The 22,338-nt window shown below is 41.2% G+C and overlaps 1 protein-coding gene across 1 annotated transcript in view; it reads left to right on the forward strand.

Annotated features, from left to right (window-relative positions):
• Positions 1–22,338, forward strand: part of LOC306982446 (histone deacetylase 7-like) — a gene marked incomplete at its 3' end in the record, with an annotated part of 99,229 nt that overhangs the window by 45,386 nt on the left and 31,505 nt on the right. The window contains exons 11-19 of the mRNA XM_079582382.1: positions 739–933; positions 2,187–2,334; positions 2,415–2,548; positions 4,605–4,725; positions 4,805–4,854; positions 11,565–11,672; positions 11,753–11,808; positions 15,418–15,505; positions 18,190–18,309. Of these exons, the coding sequence (XP_079438508.1) occupies positions 739–933; positions 2,187–2,334; positions 2,415–2,548; positions 4,605–4,725; positions 4,805–4,854; positions 11,565–11,672; positions 11,753–11,808; positions 15,418–15,505; positions 18,190–18,309 (1,020 nt within the window). The remainder of the gene's footprint in view (positions 1–738; positions 934–2,186; positions 2,335–2,414; positions 2,549–4,604; positions 4,726–4,804; positions 4,855–11,564; positions 11,673–11,752; positions 11,809–15,417; positions 15,506–18,189; positions 18,310–22,338) is intronic.

Consider the following 22,338-nt stretch of genomic DNA (forward strand, 5'->3'; position numbering starts at 1 on the left):
TAACAAATGCTGAATTATGAATATAGTTTCTACTAAATAAAGAAACAAAGACATGGGGAGGAGCAAAGTGGTTCAACAGCCCATAAATACATGAATAACGGAGAATGCTAACTTGATGCTATATGTTAGCATCGGGCTAATGCTAACGGTTAGCTAGCGCTTGCTACAACTGCCGTTTTTTCACTTCTACTGAACAATCTGCTGTGAGAAAATATCCATATGGGCCCGATTTACACTTGACTTTATTTGTGTGATAAATAAGTTCATATTCCACCAGAAAATGGCTAAAAAGAGGGAAAATTGTGTTTCTCTAAAGATTCTATTTTCCCCCTCGGCGAAGCCCCGCCCCCTTCTATGACGAGATGCCGTCTGTATCTAGGGGCTGAAGCTTTGCTAGGTCAGCCTACCCTTTTCATAACGTACTGTATGTGTCGTATCAAGAATGAATGTACAGAATATTAAAAATGTGTGTGTCCATCAAGAATGGTTTCCCTTCTATTTTTTGAGAGATCAAACCATCTTTTCAGGGGTTTAGCATGTTTCCACTGGGTCATGGAGTTCATACATATCCTTTCCAGAGCAAAAAATATAGGTATTGTCTGTGAGTCAGTAACTTTACCGATGTCATTTATATACAGAAGAAATAATGTTGGCCCTAATATTGAACCTTGTGGTTTTCCTTGTATAATCTCTATATTTGTCCGTACTGAGTTCTTCCTCCCTCTTGTTGTGGCTCAGATCCCGTCAGAGGACTCGGACTTGGAGGAGATGGGGTCCAGGTCCAGCTTAGGTCCCGGTTCTGGTCCTGGTTCGGTCTGTGGGTCAGATCAGAGCCGCCGGCCCAGTGACGCCAGTGTGGACTCGCTCTATGGCACAGAGTCCAGCACCTCGTCCAGAGAGAGCCTCGTGGATGTGCCTCACACTGTCAGCCAGGTGGGTCCTGACGGAGAACGGGACCAACACAACACCAACAACATTAGCGCTAGTCTTTTTAGTAACCATTGTAATTACTACAAGCGGCGGCGGTTCTCAAACTGTGGTGCATGTTCCACTGGTGGTGCTTTTTAAAGGAACAGGCCACCGTTTTTACATACTGAGATATGTTCTTACCTGAGCTTTGACGAGTTCTTCAGGACCTGTCTGATCTTCACCCGTGCCTTCAGTCACGTAAACACAGCGCAGACGGCGTTAGCATTTAGCCTCTCCCTCTCTCCTCTATAGCTCCAAAACAGGTCAAGATAGAAGCTACCAAGCTCTTCCACGTTTTCCCTATTTAAATATGGTTACGTGAAGTGTTCCACTGCAAAGTATAATTACACAAAATTAAACAATGTGGATTTTCTAAGCGGATAAAAGGGGGAACTATATTGTAAGGCGAACTACTCCTGGTATTATTACGGGAAGAGGCTAAATGCTAACGCCGTCTGCGCTGTGTTTACGTGACTGAAGGCACGGGGGAAGATCAGACAGGTCCTGAAGAACTTGTCAAAGCTAAGGTAAGAACATATCTCAGTATGTAAAAACGGTGGCCTATTCCTTTAACAATGTATTCATTTTATTTCATCGTTTCATTCATGCTTTAGTAATGCATTTATGTCAGGTGTTTTTCCTATTGTTCCATAGTTTCCACCAGTTTAGACATAGTTTAGTCCACTCCAAGTCTGTTTTAGACCCTTGGTAGACCTGGTTCAGTCCTGACTCGATCATATGTTATTGAAAAAATGGTTGACGTACTGATATCAAATACTGCGACCAAAACAAAATATTCATAGTTGTTTCTTGACTCCCTGTATGTGTAAAAAATAAGTATTGATCGATTGACAAACATGATGTATTATTTCATGATCCTCGATAAGGAATAGTGTAGTTTATGTATAAGGGAAAATGGCAGCTAATGTACCCAGCCCTACACATGGCACTGGAAAAGTCTGTGGTCCACAGGGCTGCCACATTTATTTATGTATTTTTCTTGTTATCCCATAATGTGAACACTAGGGGGCATGATAACATTAACTTTAGGAACCAACTGAAGCTCTTCTTCTTCAAAGCCAATAGCGAAGCTTCATTTCAGCAGAGTGAGCTTTGTTCTAAATCTTTTTGAACCTGAATATTTGTTAAACTAAGAATGTATTTGTGATTGTTTTTGCCTCTCTGGTCGCTCACAGACACTTTCCGTCCCTCCACAGAGAGCGTGTCTCCAGAGGACCTGCGCTCCCCTGGACTCTCCCGGCGGCCCGGTCCTGCTGTGGCCTCGCCTCGCCGTGTTCAGAACCCAGTCCTCTCCTCCAGCCCCCTGCGTCTCTCCATCCGCCCACCCGCTGAGGTTCACTACGGGTACTGCTACTTTCTACTACTACTCGTACTCCTGTTCCTTTCACTGCTGCGCTCTCATGCCGGTGCTTGTGTTTTTACAGGCCTGGCGTACGACCCGCAGATGGAGAGACACCAGTGCAGCTGCGGGGACGACAGCCTCCACCACGAGTATCCGGGACGCACTCAGAGCATCTGGAGCCGGCTGAAGGAGAGGGGGCTCTGCGGACGCTGTGAGGTAAGGTCTCCTACGGGACGTTTTATAACAAGACTTCCCAAAAAAAAGCAAAAGAAGCATTACATTGACTGGTCAGGTAAAGCAAAATCCAGTGAAACCACCTCAGCGCAGTGGACTTAAAGCAATAAGTTAGCACTGTATGTCGGACTGTGCAGTGTGGAGAGGACAAACTGCTCCGGACGGCTGGTTCAGATCATTTCAGTGCTCTAATTTCCTCCACTGAAAATCATTTCTTCGTAATAGTTGGCAGCAATTGTTTCAGATTAGTGACCAAACACACTCCTGTATCAGAAGCACCTGAGACCTGATGACAGAGACTTCATTACAAATTATAAGCTGTAGAAGTCGGGATTTTCACATAGATTTATGAAACAGTCACTAGTTTGTTCATGAGACATTTGCCAATGCTTTAAAGGTGACCCAGAGCTATACGCGTGGTTAGCATGATGCCTTTGCTTTTCATCCCAGTGGCTTCTATGGTGCTCCAGGGCCATTTTTTCAATTGGTCCAGGAGCATCCACCGTCAGTACATGCGTCATAAAAAAAAAGTGCCATACAAAGTAATAATGCACCTTTAAAGCAGTACTAAGTAACGTGTTTACCTTAATAAATCCTTTCCGTAGTCCCTGTGGGGGTAATACAAGTGTTTATGGGATGATTGGAGGGTCTTTCATCTCCCCCTGGTGTCTCTGGACAGAAAACCATGTTTGCAACTTGACTGCCACCGGACCGGAGCCACCAATACACACTAATGGAATCACGAAGAAGAAGCTAACATGCTAACGGGCAAAGCTAACTGCGGGTTAACGTCACTTTAAACAGTATTTACAGCCAAGTTTGAGTGAAAAAAAATCTTTCCATTGTATAATTGGATGCACAGTAACCCTCTCTCCCTTCGCCTTTCCTGTCAGCGTAGTATTTACTATCCAAGACAATTAATACGTTAAAAAATCGTAACTTGCTACGACACCTGCAGTTGCGCTTATGGCCTCTAGGGGGAAGAGTTACTTAGTACTGCTTTAAAGTAGAGTGTCAGCCTGGCATCAATAATGAATAATGAGTGGTCACATTTGTATAGCACTTTACATTAGGTGTCAGGTGGTTGAAGTGTCTTGCCTAAGGACCACTGACCCTCCACAATAATAATGGCCTACACTTGTATTTCAATCTACAATCCTGTGTTGACAAGCTTCTCAAAGCGCTACTCTGTGGTCATTGTTCATTCACTCCATACTCGGTGATGGTAAGATACTGTTGTAGCAATGTTTTCAAAGATTCCAATATAACCAGCCCTTTTTGTTTTTGTGGCAATTGTAAAAATAATTTCTTTTTTATTTGTTATGGTGGGAGATCTCTTTTATTTGTTCTCTAACCACCAAATAGGCAGGGACAATCGGCAGCTCATCAAACAGATAAACTTTGACATATTTCTGGCTGAAGCTACGATATCTCCTCTCCGTCACGAGGCTGATGATGGTCCAGCCCTCCATCCTTCTCTTGGATTAAATCCCCTGGAAACACACTTCTTCGCCTCCTTGTAGTTTCAATTTAAGAGAACTATAAACAATCGCCATTGATTGAAACGTGTTGTTAAAGGGGAGGTATTATGCAAAATCGACTTTTTCAAGCTTTACATCATGTTATCATGCCATTCCCTCATTAAAAACATGCCTGAAGTGTTGCCTTGGCACATTCACTATTATTGAGTAATCTGTAAAAACTCTGATGGCGGCCATTTTAGGGATAGGTTTGCCTGAGTCCTCCTAGGAACGCCCCCACCTCCTGGAGACGCCTCCGAGCTTTCGTCACCAGCCGAGTAACCAACCACTGCGTCCGGACAGCGTGTGGAGCAATGTTATACAAGGCAGATATTCTAATTTACTGCATTTACAGACCAACAGAAGGTTTGGTCATCATTGTAGTGTGATGTAGACTGGTGCTGTGTGATTGAAAAAAGCATAATACCCCCTCTTTAAGACTGCTTTAGCAACGTATAGCCTGGAATGTTCCACAGTGAGGCGTTAACCCTTTTATGTTCCTCTGTCTTTGTGTGCAGCATATCCCGAGTAGAAAGGCCTCCAAGAAGGAGCTACAGTCGGTTCACTCAGAAAGCTGTGTTCTGATGTACGGCTGTAACCCCCTGCATCAGGCCAAGCTCGAAAACCGACGACTCAGCGGTAAATTTCAACATGTAAACATATTTCTACCATGCTCGAGATTACTAATCACCCGGCGTCTTTCTTTTCCGTTGTACAGAAATCCTGAGCAGAAGGTTACTGGTGCTGCTGCCCTGTGGAGGGATAGCGGTGAGTACTTAAGTCTGGGTTTAGACTTATGGGTATAGTTCCAGGCCTGGACCTCAGCATCCTTTTCAAGCCCTTATTTTGACCTGGATTAGCCCTGTTTTGTTCTTTATTTGCTCAGGAGCTGTTTACAATAGTCTCCAGGGAAACGCAGTAATAGCATAATCTCTCATTCTGCTTTTACGCAATAAACAGCGTCAATTGAGCTCATTTGGAACAATGAAACTGCAGTGCACGCATTTGCCCAGTGAGCGGCGCTGTGGGCCTGATACGCTTCGACGTATGCCATGATTAGACAGAGTTGAGCCCTTTTTCAACTTCCTGAAAACTTTTGGATGTTTTTGCTTTCTGAGGCGACTGAAAAGTAAGAAAAAACTCTTTAAAGGTGTATTTTATGGAACTTTTTGGCCTCTATGATGCTGCAGGGTCCATTTTTTGGGTGGGGTTTCTGGTAGGTTTTCTGAATGAAATGTGAGATGGTCCATCAGCAGTAAAAACATTCCATAAACCCCCCGAAAAATGTATCCTGGAGCGTCATAGAGACCTCTGTGATGGAAAGTAAAGGCGTCATGCTACACCCATGCATACAATGGGGGTCTGAAGGGTCAAAGACGCACTAATATCAACTTTTTGATCACAAAAAAAAGTTCCATAATGCGCCTTTAACCCCTTAACTCCCACCTGAACCGAGCACATTTTCTCCAGTTTGGCTTTACCCCAGTCCAAAAGCTTCTGGAAAAAATGCTGTGAAAATAGCAACAAAACTGAGACGAAAACAATGATGGAAATGTGACAAAAACGTGAGAAAATATTGACAAAAAAGTGACGAAAATGGACAAAAAATTGACAAAAAAATGACAAAAATGTGACAAAATGACAAAATTTTGATAAAAAAAAAAAATAAAATTGGCAAAAAATGACAAAAGAAAATGACAAAAATGTGACAAAAAAATGACAAAAATGTGATTAAAATGTGACAAAAAAATTACAAAATTTTGATAAAAAATTGACGAAAAATTAAAAAAAAAAATGACAAAAGAAAATAACAAAAATGTGACAAAAAATGACAAACATGTGACAAAAAATTTATAAAAAATTGACAAAAAGTGACAAAAAATAACAAAAAATTGATAGAAAATTGACGAAAAATAAAAAAAAATGACAAAAAATGACAAAAGAAAATGGCAAAAATGTGACAAAAAATGTACGAAAAAATGACAAAAATGTGACAAAAAAATGACAAAAATAGGACAAAAAAAATGACAAAAAATAGCAAAAATTTGATAAAAAATTGCCGAAAAATAAAATAAAAATTGACAAAAAATGGCACAAAAAAGACAAAAATGTGATAAAAAATTTACGAAAAAATTACAAAAATGTGACAAAAAATGACAAAAAAGTTACAAAAATGAGTTGAACACCCAACAAAAAAATGATGGAGAAAAAAAATCTGATGACGTGAGGAAAAAGATCCTCTCGGTTCAGGCGGGAGTTAAGAGGTTCAGTAAACATAAGTCCTGAATGTGAGAAGCCTGAAAACCTGACATGTAGAGACTGTGAGTTGGAAGATCCGTGTTCAGACCGGAGTCTTGGTTCAGCCATATATAATAGTCTCATTATATCATATTAGCCCAGCAGAGGAACACGGGGCTAATGCAGTTGGTTTTGGCCCGGACTTCACTGAGGTCCAATCAGTGATCAGAGAATCAGGAAATGGGCCTTTGACACTTCAGCCAAATTACGCTATCAAAGCAAGTACAGTAATGAACAAGTAAAACAGTCATTTGGGGATTTGGGGATTTACTTTACTTGTCCCTACAAAATGTTGCCATAACAAAAAAGAAATCGTCCAGAAAGTGCCTCATGGAAGGTCATTGTCTTCAAAATGAAGTTCATAAATGAAACACTTTTCATTTGATTTATTTATTTGAGTAAAGTGTCCGGATTTCTTCCTCTGATGTTGGACGTGAATCTCATTTGACGATTATGGACAGAGACAAAAGAAGAAAGGTTTTGATGCTGTTCAGAAGTCAAGCCAAGAGACAGGGGTAGGAATACGCTGCAGATGGAGAGAGAGAGGAGAGAGAGGAGAGAGCGGCGAGAGATAGAGAGAGAAACAGGAGAGAGACAGACAGAGAGAGATAGAAAGAGAGAGGAGAGAGAGAAAGAGAGAGGAGAAGACAGCACTGAGCGTGAGGAGAGAGCGGAGAGAGATGGTGAGAGAAACAGGAGAGAGACAGACAGACAGAGAGATAGAAAGAGAGAGGGGAGAGAAGGAGAGATGGCACTGAGCGTGAGGAGAGAGGGAGAGGAGAGAGACAAAGAGAGGAGGGAGGGAGAGATAGAAGAGGGAAACAGAGAAAGGAGGGAGAGAGAATAGAGAGAGAGAAAAGGGGGAGAGAGGGAGAAAGAGAGAGAGAAAGGAGAGAAAGAATAGAGACAGAAAAAGGGGAGAGGGAGAAAGTGGGAGAGAGACTAAAGAGAGAGAAAGGGGAGAGAGAATAGAGAGAGAAAGGGGGAGACAGAATAAAGAGAGAAAGGGGAGAGAGGGAGAAAGGGGAGAGAGAAAATAAAGAGAAAGACAGGGGAGAGAGAAAAGAGAGAGAGAAAGGGGAGAGAGAGATAGAGAGAGAAAGGGGGAGAGAGAATAAAGAGAGAGAAAGGGGAGAGAGAATAGAGAGAGAAAGGGGAGAGAGGGAGAAAGGGGAGAGAAAATAAAGAGAGAAAGGGGAGAGAGAATAGAGAGCGAGAAAGAGAGAAAGGAAAGAGAGATAATAAAGAGAGATACAGGGTAGAGAGAATAGAGAGAGAGAGAGAAAGGGGAGAGAGATAGAGAGACAGGGAGAGGAGGGAGAGAGAAATAGAAAGAGGTGTGAGAGAGAGAGAGAGAGAGAGAGAGAGAAAGGGGAGAGAGATAGACAGACAGTGAAAAGAGGGAGTGAGAGTGAGAGACGGGAGAAAGACAGAGACAGAGACCAAGTATAGAGTGGGAGAGAGGGGAGAGAATAGAGAGATGAGCGAGAGAGAGAGAGAGTAAGATGGGGAGGAAAAAAAAAAAGAGACAGAGGGAGCTGTGGAGGGGCCGGTGTGAGCAGATAAGGCCGACTTTCTTCTGAGCTCTGTGAATTTCCGGTCGCTCGCCCGTAAAAGAGAAAGTCCTGATTGAAACAAGATGGCGCCCGCGCGTTCAGGGCTCCTCCGGTTTCTCGGCCCTCTGCTGAAACGTGAGAGACGCCGCCCACACCGGCAGAGGTCAACGTTCACACAGAAAAGTCACAAATGTTTCCAAGGATACCAGATTTTTCTGTCAATGCCTGTTTATTTTACGCACCCTTATTTCTTTGAGATAAATTTTAAAATCCAGATGTACTGATGGTTTAAATGTTGATGTTTTGCCTGAAATTGAGGACGTTTTTGCACACAAGTTTCCCGTTGTATCCATTTTGTATTTGAATATAGACATTTCCCCTCTTCCTCTGTTTGATGGAATGTCTGTATAGCTTGCAAAATGATATGCACTGATTTATTTGCTCTATTGCATTGAACAGATAGTATGTGGACATTAAAGGTGCGATATGTAACTTTCTATCCGTAAGACAAAGTTGACATAAGTGCGTATTTGACCTTTCAGTGACCCAATGCCTGCTTGGATGGTTAGCACAGTGCCTTTGTTTTCTATCACAGTGGCCTCTTGGACTCTCTGACCAATTGATTTCAGGGTAGGTTTTCACTGCTGATGGATGATGCTGAGCCACGCCCCCTTTTGGGGGGAGCAAGAGCAATGGGCGCTGGCTGCTCTGCTTTATCACCACGACCCTGGGGGCCGCCATTGCTCTGCCATTGCTGTAGTACCTCCATATCGCCACTAGGCCCCCATTGAAAAGCATTGGACACCTTTAGACACCTTAAAAACAACTTTAAAGCCTGGTTTCAATTGTTTCAACACTAGACTAGGCCAGATATTCCTCCTGAGATAACGCTGGGTTAGTCACAATATATGAAACCAGGCTGGTTTTCGTAAAAATAATTTTTGAAATCTTGTACTTAATGAGGGTCGGACTGTTAGCATTGGAGCAGCGCGAGCTACACGTCACGCAAGGGCGGAGTCTACAGTGAAGATCCCGCCCTTATGCCCTTTTTAGGAACATGCTTCATCAGAGCTGGGGAGGGGGAGTCTATTATCTAAAATGTTCCAAACCAGTGTCAGAAGCACAGGACAATGGCCGTTCGCACATTAGCGTTAGCATTAGCAGCAGAAGGTTAGCTGCTGAATGAACAATGTGCAATTTGCTCATAAACTACAAAACTACATCGTAAGCTTTATGATTGTAATTTAATGACAATACAAAAGGGACAGACTAAAAGCTGACGCTGAAATGACTTTATAAAGCAACCAGCGAAAAATGTGGGTCTAGCTGCTCAGTTTTAAAACGTTAACCGTCTTCTCTGTGAATTATCTGAAGAAACAGGTCACCTCCATGGCTTTCTTTTCACATTCGATATAATAAATAAAACAAAACGTTTTTTCATGTGTAAATAAGAAGTTCTCAGATGATCTTTCCCCATTCATTTCAATGGACGAGAGCTGCTGTTATCCCCCAAAAAGGGCGGTAACCTTTGACGTAGACGTCTATAGATACAGACGGCATCGCGACATAGAAGGGGGCATGGCCTCGCCGAGGGGGAACATTTTTTTCACACTTTTTAGCCATTTTCTGGCGAAATAAAAACTTATTTATCACATACAAATAATTTCAAGTCTAAATCGGATCCATATGGAAGTTTATTCACGGCAGATTGTTCTGTATAAGCAAAAAACCGGCAGTTGTAGCCAGTGCTAGCTAGCGTTAGCATTAGCACGATTCTCCGTTATTCATGTATTTATGGGCTGTTGAACCACTTTGCTCCTCTCCATGTCTTTGTATCTTTATTTAGTAGAAACTATATTCATAATTCAGCATTTGAAAACTGAAACTTGAAACTGGAGCCGTCAAATCCACTGTTCGAACCACTTCAGTTAAACGGATGATGATGTAGAGCAAGTGACTCATTCAAATATCTAGGAACAATTTTGGACACTTCTTTCACATTTAACGAACATGTTGACTGCGTTTACAAGAAAGCTCAGCAAAGGCTTTTCCTGCTGCGTCAGCTGAGAGGTTTTGAAGTTAGTGACCATATATTATCAAGGGTTTATCAGTGTTTAATTGAGAGCGTACTGATATTTAACATAGTCTCTTGGTTTGGTCATTTAACTGTCAAAAACAAAGCTAAACTTGGCAGAGTTGTTAAACAGGGCAGTAAAATAACAGACCAAGAACAAACCAGTTTATCTCAGCATTATAGTAAAGCAGCGCGTCGTGTCTGTATTAAGATCACAGATGACGATAGCCACCCATCGTCCCATCACTTTGAGCTCCTTCCATCAGGGCAGAGATACAGACAAATGTGTACAGGAATTCTTTTGTTCCCTTTGCCATCAAGGAGCTGAATAAGTTGTAAGTATTAATGTCGTTCAGCCAGTCTGTTCCTTTTTCCTTTCCTTAATGAAGTGTACCTGCTGCTGCTGTGTCTGCAGTGAACTGATTTTATAATGAACTGATTTTATTATGTACATTGCTGGGCAAATGTATTAGAATGTGTGAGCAAGCCAAAGGCAAATTTCTGCCATCATTGTGCATGGTAGACAATAAAGTTTTTTCTATTCTATTCTATTCTATTCTATTCTATTCTATTCTATTCTATTCTATTCTATTTGTTAAAGTCATTTTTGAATAATTAAAGAAAGTTTAGATTTTTCTCCAAATTGTTTTCCCCCTTTAAATGTTTTCAAACATGACCATATATGGGCGATTCCAGAGATTCCGTCTGTATCTATAGATAGATTTGAAAACATTTAAGGGGGAAAACAATTTTGAAAAAATGAAATTTTTCTCTAATTATTCAAACACTACTGTAACAAACGCTGAAATATGAATATAGTTTTCTATACAAAGACATGGGGAGCAGCAAAGAGGTTCAACAGCCCATAAATACATGAAAAACGGAGAATGCTAACTTGATGCTACATGTTAGCATCGGGCTAATGCTAACGGTTAGCTAGCGCTTGCTACAACTGCCGTTTTTTCACTTCTACAGAACAATCTGCTGTGAGAAAATATCCATATGGGCCCGATTTACACTGGACTTTATTTATGTGATAAATATGTTGATATTCCACCAGAAAATGGCAAAAAATAGTGAAAAATTGTGTTTCTCTAAAGATTCTATTTGCCTCCTTCTATGACGAGATGCTGTCTATATCAATGGAACCATCTCCATGGTTACGCTTATGCAATATTCCATCCAGAAAACCAGAAAACCTAAAAAAAATATTAAATAACGCTGATCCTGGAGGCCAGAGGAAAGCAAAGGTGCCAGGCTAACACACTAAATATCAACTTTTTTTCCACGGATAAAACATTACAAAATGCACCTTTAATGTCGTGAAAAGGGCCTACAAAGATTCATAGTGATGTAGTAATGATGATAAATAATGATCATAATAACTAGTTAAGTAATAAATGATTATGTAATGTTTATGAAAGCTTTGTTACTGTTTTACTGCATGATATAGTGTTATTGCAAAATGAGAAAATTGTTAAAAATGTGATTTAAAAAAAAAAAAATGACACAATGACGTGAAAACAGAGCATTACGATGTTTTGTTAAAGGTGGACAACGACACATTCTGGAACGAGCTGCACACGTCCACCGCCTCTCGCCTCGCTGCCGGGTGCGTCACCGATCTCGCCCTGAAGGTGGCGCAGGGAGAACTCAAGGTCAGTCCCGGCTGTTCCTCACACATCCGTGACCTTGTGCATGTCTGGGCCTCGCGTGTTCATGTCTGTCTCTGTGGTAGAACGGCTTTGCTGTGGTGAGGCCTCCGGGACATCACGCCACGCACGCCTCTCCTCTGTGAGTATCACATTCATCTCACCGGTTTAGGTTACTTTGAAATGTTTCATTCATCAGAAGTTCCTCGTTAACTTTCTTTTATCCATCTAGTCCTCACTTCTTGACAAAGGTGTGTTGGAGCCAGGCTGTGTATTAGCCCGGCGCAATAAAGGCTTTTTAGAAAATGTAAATAGAGAATGATGATGTGGAAGCAGTGCCTTGTTATTTTGTTTTTCTCTTAAGTTTCTATTTATTTGGGCTGGGTACTGTTAGCAATACTTTCTTTGATACCTATACGATAACATTTGTCATCTAGAACCATAAAACAGAACAATTGTCATTTATATATTCTACTTTTATTCCTTTAACGCTGTCCCTGGTCCCAACAGGCATCAAAACTTGGTCTCTAAATATTTTTCAGTACCTGCTTTGAATGCTTTTATTTTTTCGATACCAGTAGTACCTTAGCTTTTTATCCAATGCTATACCGGTATCGTTTAACAGTACCCAGCCCTACTATTTATCTATTTTGAACAAATTTTACCCTCACCACAGCTCGCGGAGCACTCTTCCGGTTTTAAAGGGATATTTCAGGATTTTTGACATAGGGCCTCATTTCCTAGTTATCCAGAGTGTTGCTGATACCTGGAGATGTTTTTTTTGTAATTCATGCAGTTCTTATGTTTGAAGAGTTTCATGGAGCTAGGCTAATGCAAGGCTAGTGCATGTCTATGGTATCAGCTAGCCTGCATTAAAAACAGTCTGACCCGCTCCACAGAGCACCTGAGGCAAATCACTTATAACACCAGACTATAGGGCTGCTCGATTATTGAAAAAATAATAATCATGATTATTTTTGTCATAATTGAAATCACGATTATTCAAATGATTTTTTGTTGCCTTTAAAAAAAAGTCTTTATTTTATTTATATATTCATTAATTATTAATTAAAAAAAAACTATGCTGAATATTTTCTGTTTTCTGGACAGTCATAAAAGTACAAATGATTTCAAGTTTGCCTCGATTAAAGAGAGGTCTCTGTTTCACACCTGCCCCCTGCTGGCCAGCCCTCACACCTGCGCAAGCAAACTGAGCAGCACTGTTTGTTTTTAAGTCAGGCAAAAGCATGAGCCATGGCACGTGAAATGTGAAGGGAAAATAATCCCAGAGCCGTGAAATAATGCAAGTCTGCTTTGCAAAAAAATAATAATAATATTTTTTCGATTATGCAAATTTTGTAAGTTAAGTATAATTATCGAAATTGTAATCGAATTTCGATTAATTGCACAGCCCTACCAGACTAACTATATAAATGTCTGTGTCGATAGAATAATTTTAACCATTTTGCATTTAAAATAACTTATATTTGAGCAGCATCAGCTTTGTGGTTGTATAAGCTACGCAGCGGTGGAGTGATCTGCTAGAAAATAGTCCCTCAAAATGCGATCATTCATGTGATGCAGGTCAGTTATATTCCAAACATTATTCTATTGACACAGACATTTATATGGTTAGTCTGGTGTTATAAGTGATTTGCCTCAAGTGCTCTGTGGAGCGGGTCACACTGTTCTTAATGCAGGCTAGCTGATACCATAGACATGCGCTAGCCTTGCATTAGCCTAGCGCCACAAAACTCTTCAAACAGAAGAACTGCATGAATTACAAAAAAAATATCTCCAGAAATCAGCAACACTCTGGATAACTAGGAAATGAGGCCCTATGTCAAAAATCCTGAAATATTCCTTTAATACGGTCTTCTCTGTTTAGTTTCTTTCAGTTAAGCCGCATCTAACAAGCTAAAATGACTGTTTTAAAGCCCTGAGCGCAATAAATGAATCGTCGGCTCACACTGTATGACTGCAAAAATACTCTCAAGTTCAAACTTTGTTGCTGGAAAAACATGATAAAAATGTACTTTCCTTTGAAAGTGATATCTACTCGGCTCCATCTTTTATCATTCCGCTCATAAGCCTTTTTGCTTCAGCCGACTCCTCTCGACGGCATGTCTGGAATTGCCCATTATGATCACGCTCGAAGCTGCCAGAGGACAGAAGAGAAGCAAAACCCTGACATTTCTCCCATTTCTCCACCATTAGTTTAACAAACGCTGAATTATGAATATATTTTTCCTACTAAATAAAGATACAGAGACATGAAGAGGAGCAAAGTGCTTCATCAGCCCATAAATACTTAAAAAAAAATGAACAATGATACCCAGGAAGCTAACGAAGCTAACGTTACATATGCTACATATGCTAGCGTTAGCAACAAGTGCCGTTTTCCGATTCTATGGAACAATTTGCTGTAAAAAAAAAAAAACATTCATATGGACCCGCCTTGAATGGTGTGCGATAAATATAATTATATACATTGTGATTCCTATGAGAGGGTTTCTTTCCACTTCCCTAGACCACGCCCCCTTATTGCCGCCTGTTTCTATAGATACAGACGGCATCTCTGGAATCGCCCATATATGGTCATGTTTGAAAACAGTTAAGGGGGAAAACAATTTTGAAAAAATCTAAACCTTCTCTAATTATTCAAAAACTACTTTAACAAATGCCGAATTATGAATATAGTTTCTACTAAAAAAAGATACAAAGACACAAAAAAACAGAGAATGCTAACATAATGCTACATGTTAGCATCGGGCTAATGCTAACTGTTAGCTAGCGCTAGCTACAACTGCCATTTTTTCACTTCTACAGAACAATCTGCTGTGAGAAAATATCCAAATGGGCCCGATTTACAATGGACTGTATTTGTATGTGATAAATAAGTTCATATTCCACCAGAAAATGGCTAAAAAGAGTGGAAAATTGAGTTTCCCTAAAGATTCTATTTTCCCCCTCGGTGAGGCCACGCCCCCTTCTATGACGAGATGCCGTCTGTATATATACTGCTCAATTAAATACATTTAATTAAATAAACCATTACTGTGCCAAAATCGTGTCGAAAACCACACAGTGTGAGCCCAGCTTTACATTTCACCTAGTAAATAGAAAAAAACACGATTTATTTGCTATATTGCTGTATTGGTGGAAAAACTCCTGCTGAAACCTTGTCATACATGTCATTATCTGGCTCTCCCCTGGACTAGAGTTATTCAAACACGAGGTTCAAAAGTCCGTCTCCATTTTCATAATTCACTACAAAGATGCCATTGCCAGTGGAGAACATAAGGTCATATTTAGTTCCTTTAGTGACATAGCAACACATTTGGACTGGCAGCCATGCTTGTTTCTTCTCTTCTTCTCTCATTTTGAATCGTGCGCACTTTGGCGTCGCCCTCTCCACTTGTCACCACGTTCCTCCAGTGCGAGCTCAGCAGTCGCTCCGTGATTTACGGCTCTGAGTGACTTGACTTCATCAGCGTCTCTCGCGCTCGTCTCTGCGTGAGCGCCGGAGCTGTGCTGACGCCGCGTTTCAAACACAGAGGGCGACCATCTGCTCCCGTCAAAGACCATGGAAGAGTTATGTCACGATAGACATGGGTGGCGTTATTTGTCACTGAAATGCCTACAGCGCCCGTCGGGTTCAAAAGGCCAAGCTTTATCCCCGTAATAAACTGCCATCTCCCGGTCTGTACCATGTCCTGATAAAAAACCCATGTTGTTTGTGTTGTTCCAGAGGCTTCTGTTACTTCAACTCTGTGGCCATCGCCGCCAAACAAGTGCAACAGAAACTCAACGCCAGCAAGATTCTTATTCTGGACTGGGTAAGATTCACTCACTCATTCATGTACAGTAGGTTCCATTCTGTGTCCAGGACTCCCCATGACAAAGGGGGAATATCCTGAGAGTGCACTCTGTCTCTACATGTGAGATGTTTAAAGATAGGTGTAAACTGATGGAAATCCCATCGTTCTGTCCCGGTCCATCTGTTTGTTGTTTACGGCCAAACACTGGGACTTGAACACATCACCACGTGTGCAGTTCATGAAGCATTCATGACTAAAGGAGCTGCAGGCTCTTGGATTGAAATTATTAATTTAATCGTATCCATGATGTTGTGGTTAAAGCTACGCTGCGTTCCAAATTATTATGCAAGTGACATTTTTCTAAGATTTTCTAAATTGTCCACTCAAATGAGTCAGCATAATTTTCAAGTCTTTAACTGGTAGAGGATCATTTAAATGTGTTGGAGTTTTTTTTGTTGGTTGTTCTCAATAGGGTTGAGGTCAGGGAGGATGGAGAGTTTCTCTCCTTTTATGCCCAGCCAGTGATGCAGAGGTTTTCTTTACAGTATGACATGGTGCGTTGTCATGATGAAGATGGTCTTGTTCGGGAAAGCACAGCTCTTCTTTTTGTAGCATAGAAGACAGTGGTCAGTCAGAAACTCCACATATTTTTTAAAGGTCATTTTCACAACTTGAAGGAGCCTAAAAGGGCCTAAAGGGGCCGACCAGCTCTCTCCCCATGACTCCGCCCCCTCTTTACTGACGTCACAGCCTTGTTGGGACATTGTGGCCATTCACCAACTATCCACTTCTCCATCCATCTGACCATCCAGGGTCACACGGCCTCATCAGTGAACAACACTGTTTGAAAATGAGTCCTCATGTATTTCTGAGCCACTGCAGCCGTTTCTGCTTCAGCTTCAATGAACCGTTTAGGGGAGGCCCGGATAGAAGGTTTATGCACAACTGCAGCCTCTGGAGGGTCCTACACCTTGATGTTCGGGAGACTCCAGAGGCACCAGCAGCTTCAAATACCTGTCTGCTGCTTTGTAGCATCTGTTCTCTTAATCTGATGTATTTGTCTGGCAGAAACCGTCCATATTGTGTCTTTATCTGCACAAACCCGAGTGTGTCTGAATCATCCACAAATCTCTTATCAGTTCGATGATTACGCTTAATATTTCGTGAAATATCAAAGGTTTTTATTCCTAGACCAAGGCATTCAACTATTTCATGCTTTTCATCAACAGAAAGACCCTTTTTCTTTCCCATATTGCTTGAAAATGATGATCTGCTTAATAATGTGGAACGTCCTTTTTCAGTAGTTTTTCCCTAAACTGGGCTTAACCTGAAAACTAATCATCCCAGGTCTCTGAGATTAATGTCAATGATTCAGCCTGAGACACAAAACCATCCATGAGTTTCATAAAAAAAAAAAAAATGTTTTACCTTTTTGACACAAAAAAACAATTTGCATAATAATTTGGAGCGCAGTGTCGATGGTCTGCTCAGGAGGGACAGTTTTCAGGTTCAGAGTTAGGGTCAGGGATATGGTTAAGCTAACGGTTAGGATTGAGGTAACGGTTATTTTTATTTTTCGACAAAGCAACTCATAGATCTGTACAAAATCACAGCAGGCCGTCCTTCCTGATCAGACTATCTAGCACACACTTTGTATGTAAACCAGACGCTTCAGACGTGTTTGAGCTGAACATACGCCCCAATTCCCATTAGGGAAGTCTGCAACCCGGCCCTGACAGATGAAAATGTGCAATTTTACTATATTCTGGCACATCTACAATTTGTGGACAGTTTGTTCATTGACGTGCACTGTCCCGAACAACAACAAAGAGTGTTGTTCAGTAGAATGCAGCGGTGGAGCAGGAGCCTGTATATGTTATCCATTACAGGGTATTTTCATAAGAAATATAAAAAATGTGATTTGACTGATGACATTTGTCATATACAGTAGAGCTGTGGGACCCGTCATCACCCTCTGACCACAAGCCACGACCCAAATACAAATATGTCTGACTATCCATCAAATACTCTTCACTTTCAATCTGTTTACTGTTAACTGTATACTGTATTTTCATGTTCATTAAAGCTTTGAATAAAGGTGTGAGTATGAGTGTGACATTGTGTTCCATGAAATGTATGAAAAGCGCTTTATAGATAGAAATTGATTTATTGATTGATTAAAACTTTTAAAACTGAAATCTTAAAACAATACTAAGTAACTTGTTTACCTTAATAAATCCTTTTCCGTAGTCCCTTGCAACTTTGCTGCCACCAGACCGGAGCAACCAATACACACTAATAGAATCACGAAAAAGAAGCTAACAGGCTAACGGGCAAAGCTAACTGTGGACTTGCGCCACTTAAAACAGTATTTACAGCCAAGTTTGAGAGAAAAATTGATCTCCATAGTGTAATCCCTTTTCTGTCAGCGTGGTATTTACTCTCACAGACGCCTGCAGTTGCACTTGTGGCCTCTAGGGGACAAGAGTTACTTAGTACTGCTTAAATAATGTGTTTGAATTTCATATTTTTTGCTGAAAACATCCAAAATTGTTCACAATAATAATAATTAATTCATAATAATTCATAATTAATTTTCATTTTTCCCGGACTAGCCGGCTTGCTAGCTGTCCGCACACGTTAGCATTGTGCGCCGCAGCTCCTTCTTGTTTCTGTGTTGATAAGAAGGTGCTTGTGTGCAGGACGTGCATCATGGGAACGGGACTCAGGAGGCCTTCTACAGCGACCCCAGTGTCCTCTACATCTCTGTGCACAGATACGACCATGGACTCTTCTTCCCCGGCAGCGGAGACCCCAATGAAGTCAGTACTACTACTACTACTACAACTACTTACACTGTTTGGAGTCCCTCACACTGACTCTGTGTACGGCTGTTTCCCGTTTGGAGTCTGTTTAAAAATGCAGCATGTGTTAGAAGTTAGATTTTCACAACAGGATGTAAACACGAGAACTGTCTACTTTATATTATACAGGAAATTAGTATGGTCTACCCCAAAAACCGAATACCATTACTTTTCCCGCTTTGAGTTTGCAGTACGTCTTGCAGTAATGATTGTAGGATAGCGCATATTTTCTCGTAAAAAGGCAGTAGCTTTAGATGTGGCGGGGCCTGAGTCTGGAGCATTAAGCCTCCATTAAACTCTGCAGGAGATTCCACTGACGTCACAGAGCTTCAATAAAACACTCAGAGGTGGTACGCACCGTCACGTACTTATACTTCAGAGTATTAGTACTACTATGACTACTACTACTACTACTACTACCAGTACCACTACTACTACTACTTTACTACTACTACTACTACCAGTACCACTACTACTACTACTTCTACTACCAGTACCACTACTACTACTACTACTACTACTATACTATGGCAATCAATACTGCAACGACAATTACCACGACTGCTACTTTTACAAATACCACTAAGTAAGTGCTTTATTTGTCATATACCAAATAGCGTAAATCCGGTGTTGTGTTAGTCCTGAGCCGCTGTGACTCTGTGCACCACCACATGTTTTTTTGAAGGTAAGAGAAACCGGATTACTCTGAAACAGAGCTGTTTAAGAGCGTGGTGTCCTGCACTGGTGAGCCCCTTGAATCAGCTTGTCAAGTGGTCAAGTAAAGTCATCGGCCTCAGACCAGTTTGGACTTTCTGCTTGATAGACAGTTAGAGAGGACGGCACGAAGCATCGTAAAAGACACTGAGCATCCTTTGCTTTCAGAGTTTCTATGCTTCCGTCTGGGCGTCGGTTTTTGATGCCAATAAGCCACACAAACCGTTTTAAGAAAAGCTTTGTTCCCGCTGCCCTTTCCTTTATGAACAAGTCGGGATCAAATTGCCCCTGACACGGGTTTTTTATCTTTGTTACCGTCAAGTGGCTTAAACTTCAGTTGTTTTTGTACCAAAGGCACATCCTGTTATTATCTGGAGCACTTACAAGTTTTATATTTGAATATGTGATGTTTTATCTTTGTATAATGTGTTTTAATGTGTCGACTAGTTCTCAGAATTGCAAAACGAATTTACCCACGGGTACAAATAAATTAACCTAACCTAACCCAACCTAACCCTCGCCCCGCTGCCTCTGCGTCGCCTCCTCCTGCTCCTTCTCGCCACTTGTGACTCTTCAGTGATTCAGAAAAATAAATCTGTTGATTTATAGCTAGCTGTTAGCTTTAAAAAAGAAATAAGAAAAGATAAGCTGTTTCCTTCATGGCCAGTAAAGACTCTCCACTACTTCTACGACTACTACCTCTACTACTACTACTACTACTACTACTACTACTACTACTACTACAACAATTACTATCAATCAATCAATCAATCAATCAATCAATCAATCAATCAATCAATCAATCAATCGTTTTGTATAGCCCAATGTCACATCCGGAGTTGTCTCACAGGGCTGCACCAAACAGTAATGAACAGTAATGAAATACAGTAGGGATGTCACGGTTACCGGTGTAGCGGTAAACCCCGGTAAAAATGTTGACAATAATAATTACCGTCTTGTTTTTGAAAAAATATTTTACCGCGGAGGATTACGGCGCCCGCGGTTTAGGCAAAGTGAGCCTCATGAGCCGCCGTCTCATCTGCGCCTCTGTAGCTACAACCAAAACAAAACTTTCTCAAAGCTGGAATCATGTCCGAGACGACAGCGCAGGATCAGCCTCAGAGACCGAGCCTGAAGTCTGGACATGTTTTGTGTATTTTAAGAAAGCTGAAGGACAGTTGATAGAGACAGTTTTACTGTTTGCGTTACGTGCAGGAAAAAGTGTCTCCAAATGCAGCGATACTTCGAACCTCTGACTCACCTGCGTGACCGTCTCAGCTCTATAGCAGTAAGCTAACGTTAGCGTTTTAGCTGAAATGCTGATGTGGGACTTTGGGTTGAAGGAGAATGTAACAAGTCGCCCCATAGTGCGGCTGCAGCGCCACCGCCAGCATAAGCCGTGTCCGGATACCTCCGCACGATGGCACAATGCGTTACGGGGCTCCCGGTAGCAGATTCACTTTCGTCGCAGTTTTATGAATTTAATAATGGTGGCATTTTCCCAAATCTGCAAAGCGAAAGCTCACTGGAAGGACAACAACAGTTTTCCTGATATAGACGGTTTATCTTCGTTTCTGGCGCTATAAATAGTTCATGTAATACCCTCGAAACATCAACAACACATCGTTATAGTTCCTTTACTTTGATGTGAAAAGGCTTTGTCTGTATTTTTTTTTAAACATAATAAGCCCTGTTAAACTTTTTTGAAACTATTTCAGTTTGTGCAGGACTATCAATGCTTTCTGAACATATTAACACACATTTAAAAAAAAAAAAACGCGATAATACCGAAAACCGTGATAATTTTGGTCACAATAACCGTGAGGTAAAATTTTCATACCGTGACAGCCCTAAAACACAGCAATAAACAAGACAAGTTAAAGTTCAGGCAAATGAAGTATCCAGGCAAATATAATGTCCAAATAAGCAACGGCTCTACTACCACTACTACTACTATGACTACTAATACTTCTACTACCACAGCAACAACTACCACTATTAGTACTACTGCTACTACTACTACTCCCCATGTGGAATCCATCCATTAGTGAGAGGCTATTTAGGTAAAAAACATGGTAATTCCACCCACGGCGGATGACTGTATATTTTGGACAGTTTTTCAGATATATTTTTGGGTGCCTCTGACAGGTGACCCCCAGGCACTGGTTGAAGGATGGGTCAGACGTCCCACAGGGAGAATGAAGCGATCCTATAAAACTGTATAAATTGTACTTATGGGCTCTAGGGGACGCTTCAGGCTGCACTCGTGTGGCATTGTGACTTTTTAAAGAGCCTATAGCTCAGTGTTCTATGATAGAAAAGCCTTTTAACTTGTCATTTTGCAGATGTTTGGTTTGGAGCTGGTTTATGGTTGAGAAGGTGGAGTGACGGCACAGTGGGTAGAGCTTCCCAGCAACAAGAGTCAATCCCCAGGCCGGATGGGTCCTTTCTGTGCACCCTTTGCATCTTCTTCTCCTTTTTTCTTCTTCTTGTCCCTCTCTTTCTTGTTCTTTGTCTCATTCTTGTCCTTTCTTCCCTTGATCTCATTCTTGTACTTTTGATTCTTGTCCTTGTTATTTTCCACATTCTTTTCCTTCTTCTCAATATTGTCCTTCTCATTTTATTCCTTTTGTCCTTGTCCATCTTCTCCTTCTTGTCCTCTTCTCATTCATGTCCTTCTTCTCCTTCTTCTCATTCATGTCCTTCTTCTTCTTCTTCTCATTCATGTCCTTCTTCTTCTTCTTCTCATTCATGTCCTTCTTCTTCTTCTTCTCATTCATGTCCTTCTTCTTCTTCTTCTCATTCATGTCCTTCTTCTCCTTCTTCTCATTCATGTCCTTCTTCTTCTTCTTCTCCTTCTTGTCCTTCTCCTTCTTGTCCTTCTTCTCATTCATGTCCTTCTTCTCCTTCTCCTTCTTCTCCTTCTTCTCCTTCTTCTCCTTCTTGTCCTTCTCCATCTTGTCCTTCTTCTCCTTCTTCTCATTCATGTCCTTCTCCTTCTTCTCCTTCTTCTCCTTCTCATTCAGGTCCTTCTTCTTATTCATGTCCTTCTCCTTCTTGTCCTTCTCCATCTTGTCCTTCTTCTTCTTATTCATGTCCTTCTTCTCCATCTTGTTCTTCTTCTCCTTCTTCTCCTTCTTGTCCTTCTTCTCACTCAGGTCCTTCTTATTCATGTCCTTCTTCTCCTTCTTCTCCTTCTTCTCCTTCTTCTCATTCATGTCCTTCTCCTTCTTGTCCTTCTTCTCATTCATGTCCTTCATCTCCATCTTGTCC

The sequence above is a fragment of the Gobius niger genome (genome assembly GCF_951799975.1).
Source record: "Gobius niger genome assembly, chromosome: 24".
NCBI lineage: Eukaryota > Metazoa > Chordata > Actinopteri > Gobiiformes > Gobiidae > Gobius > Gobius niger.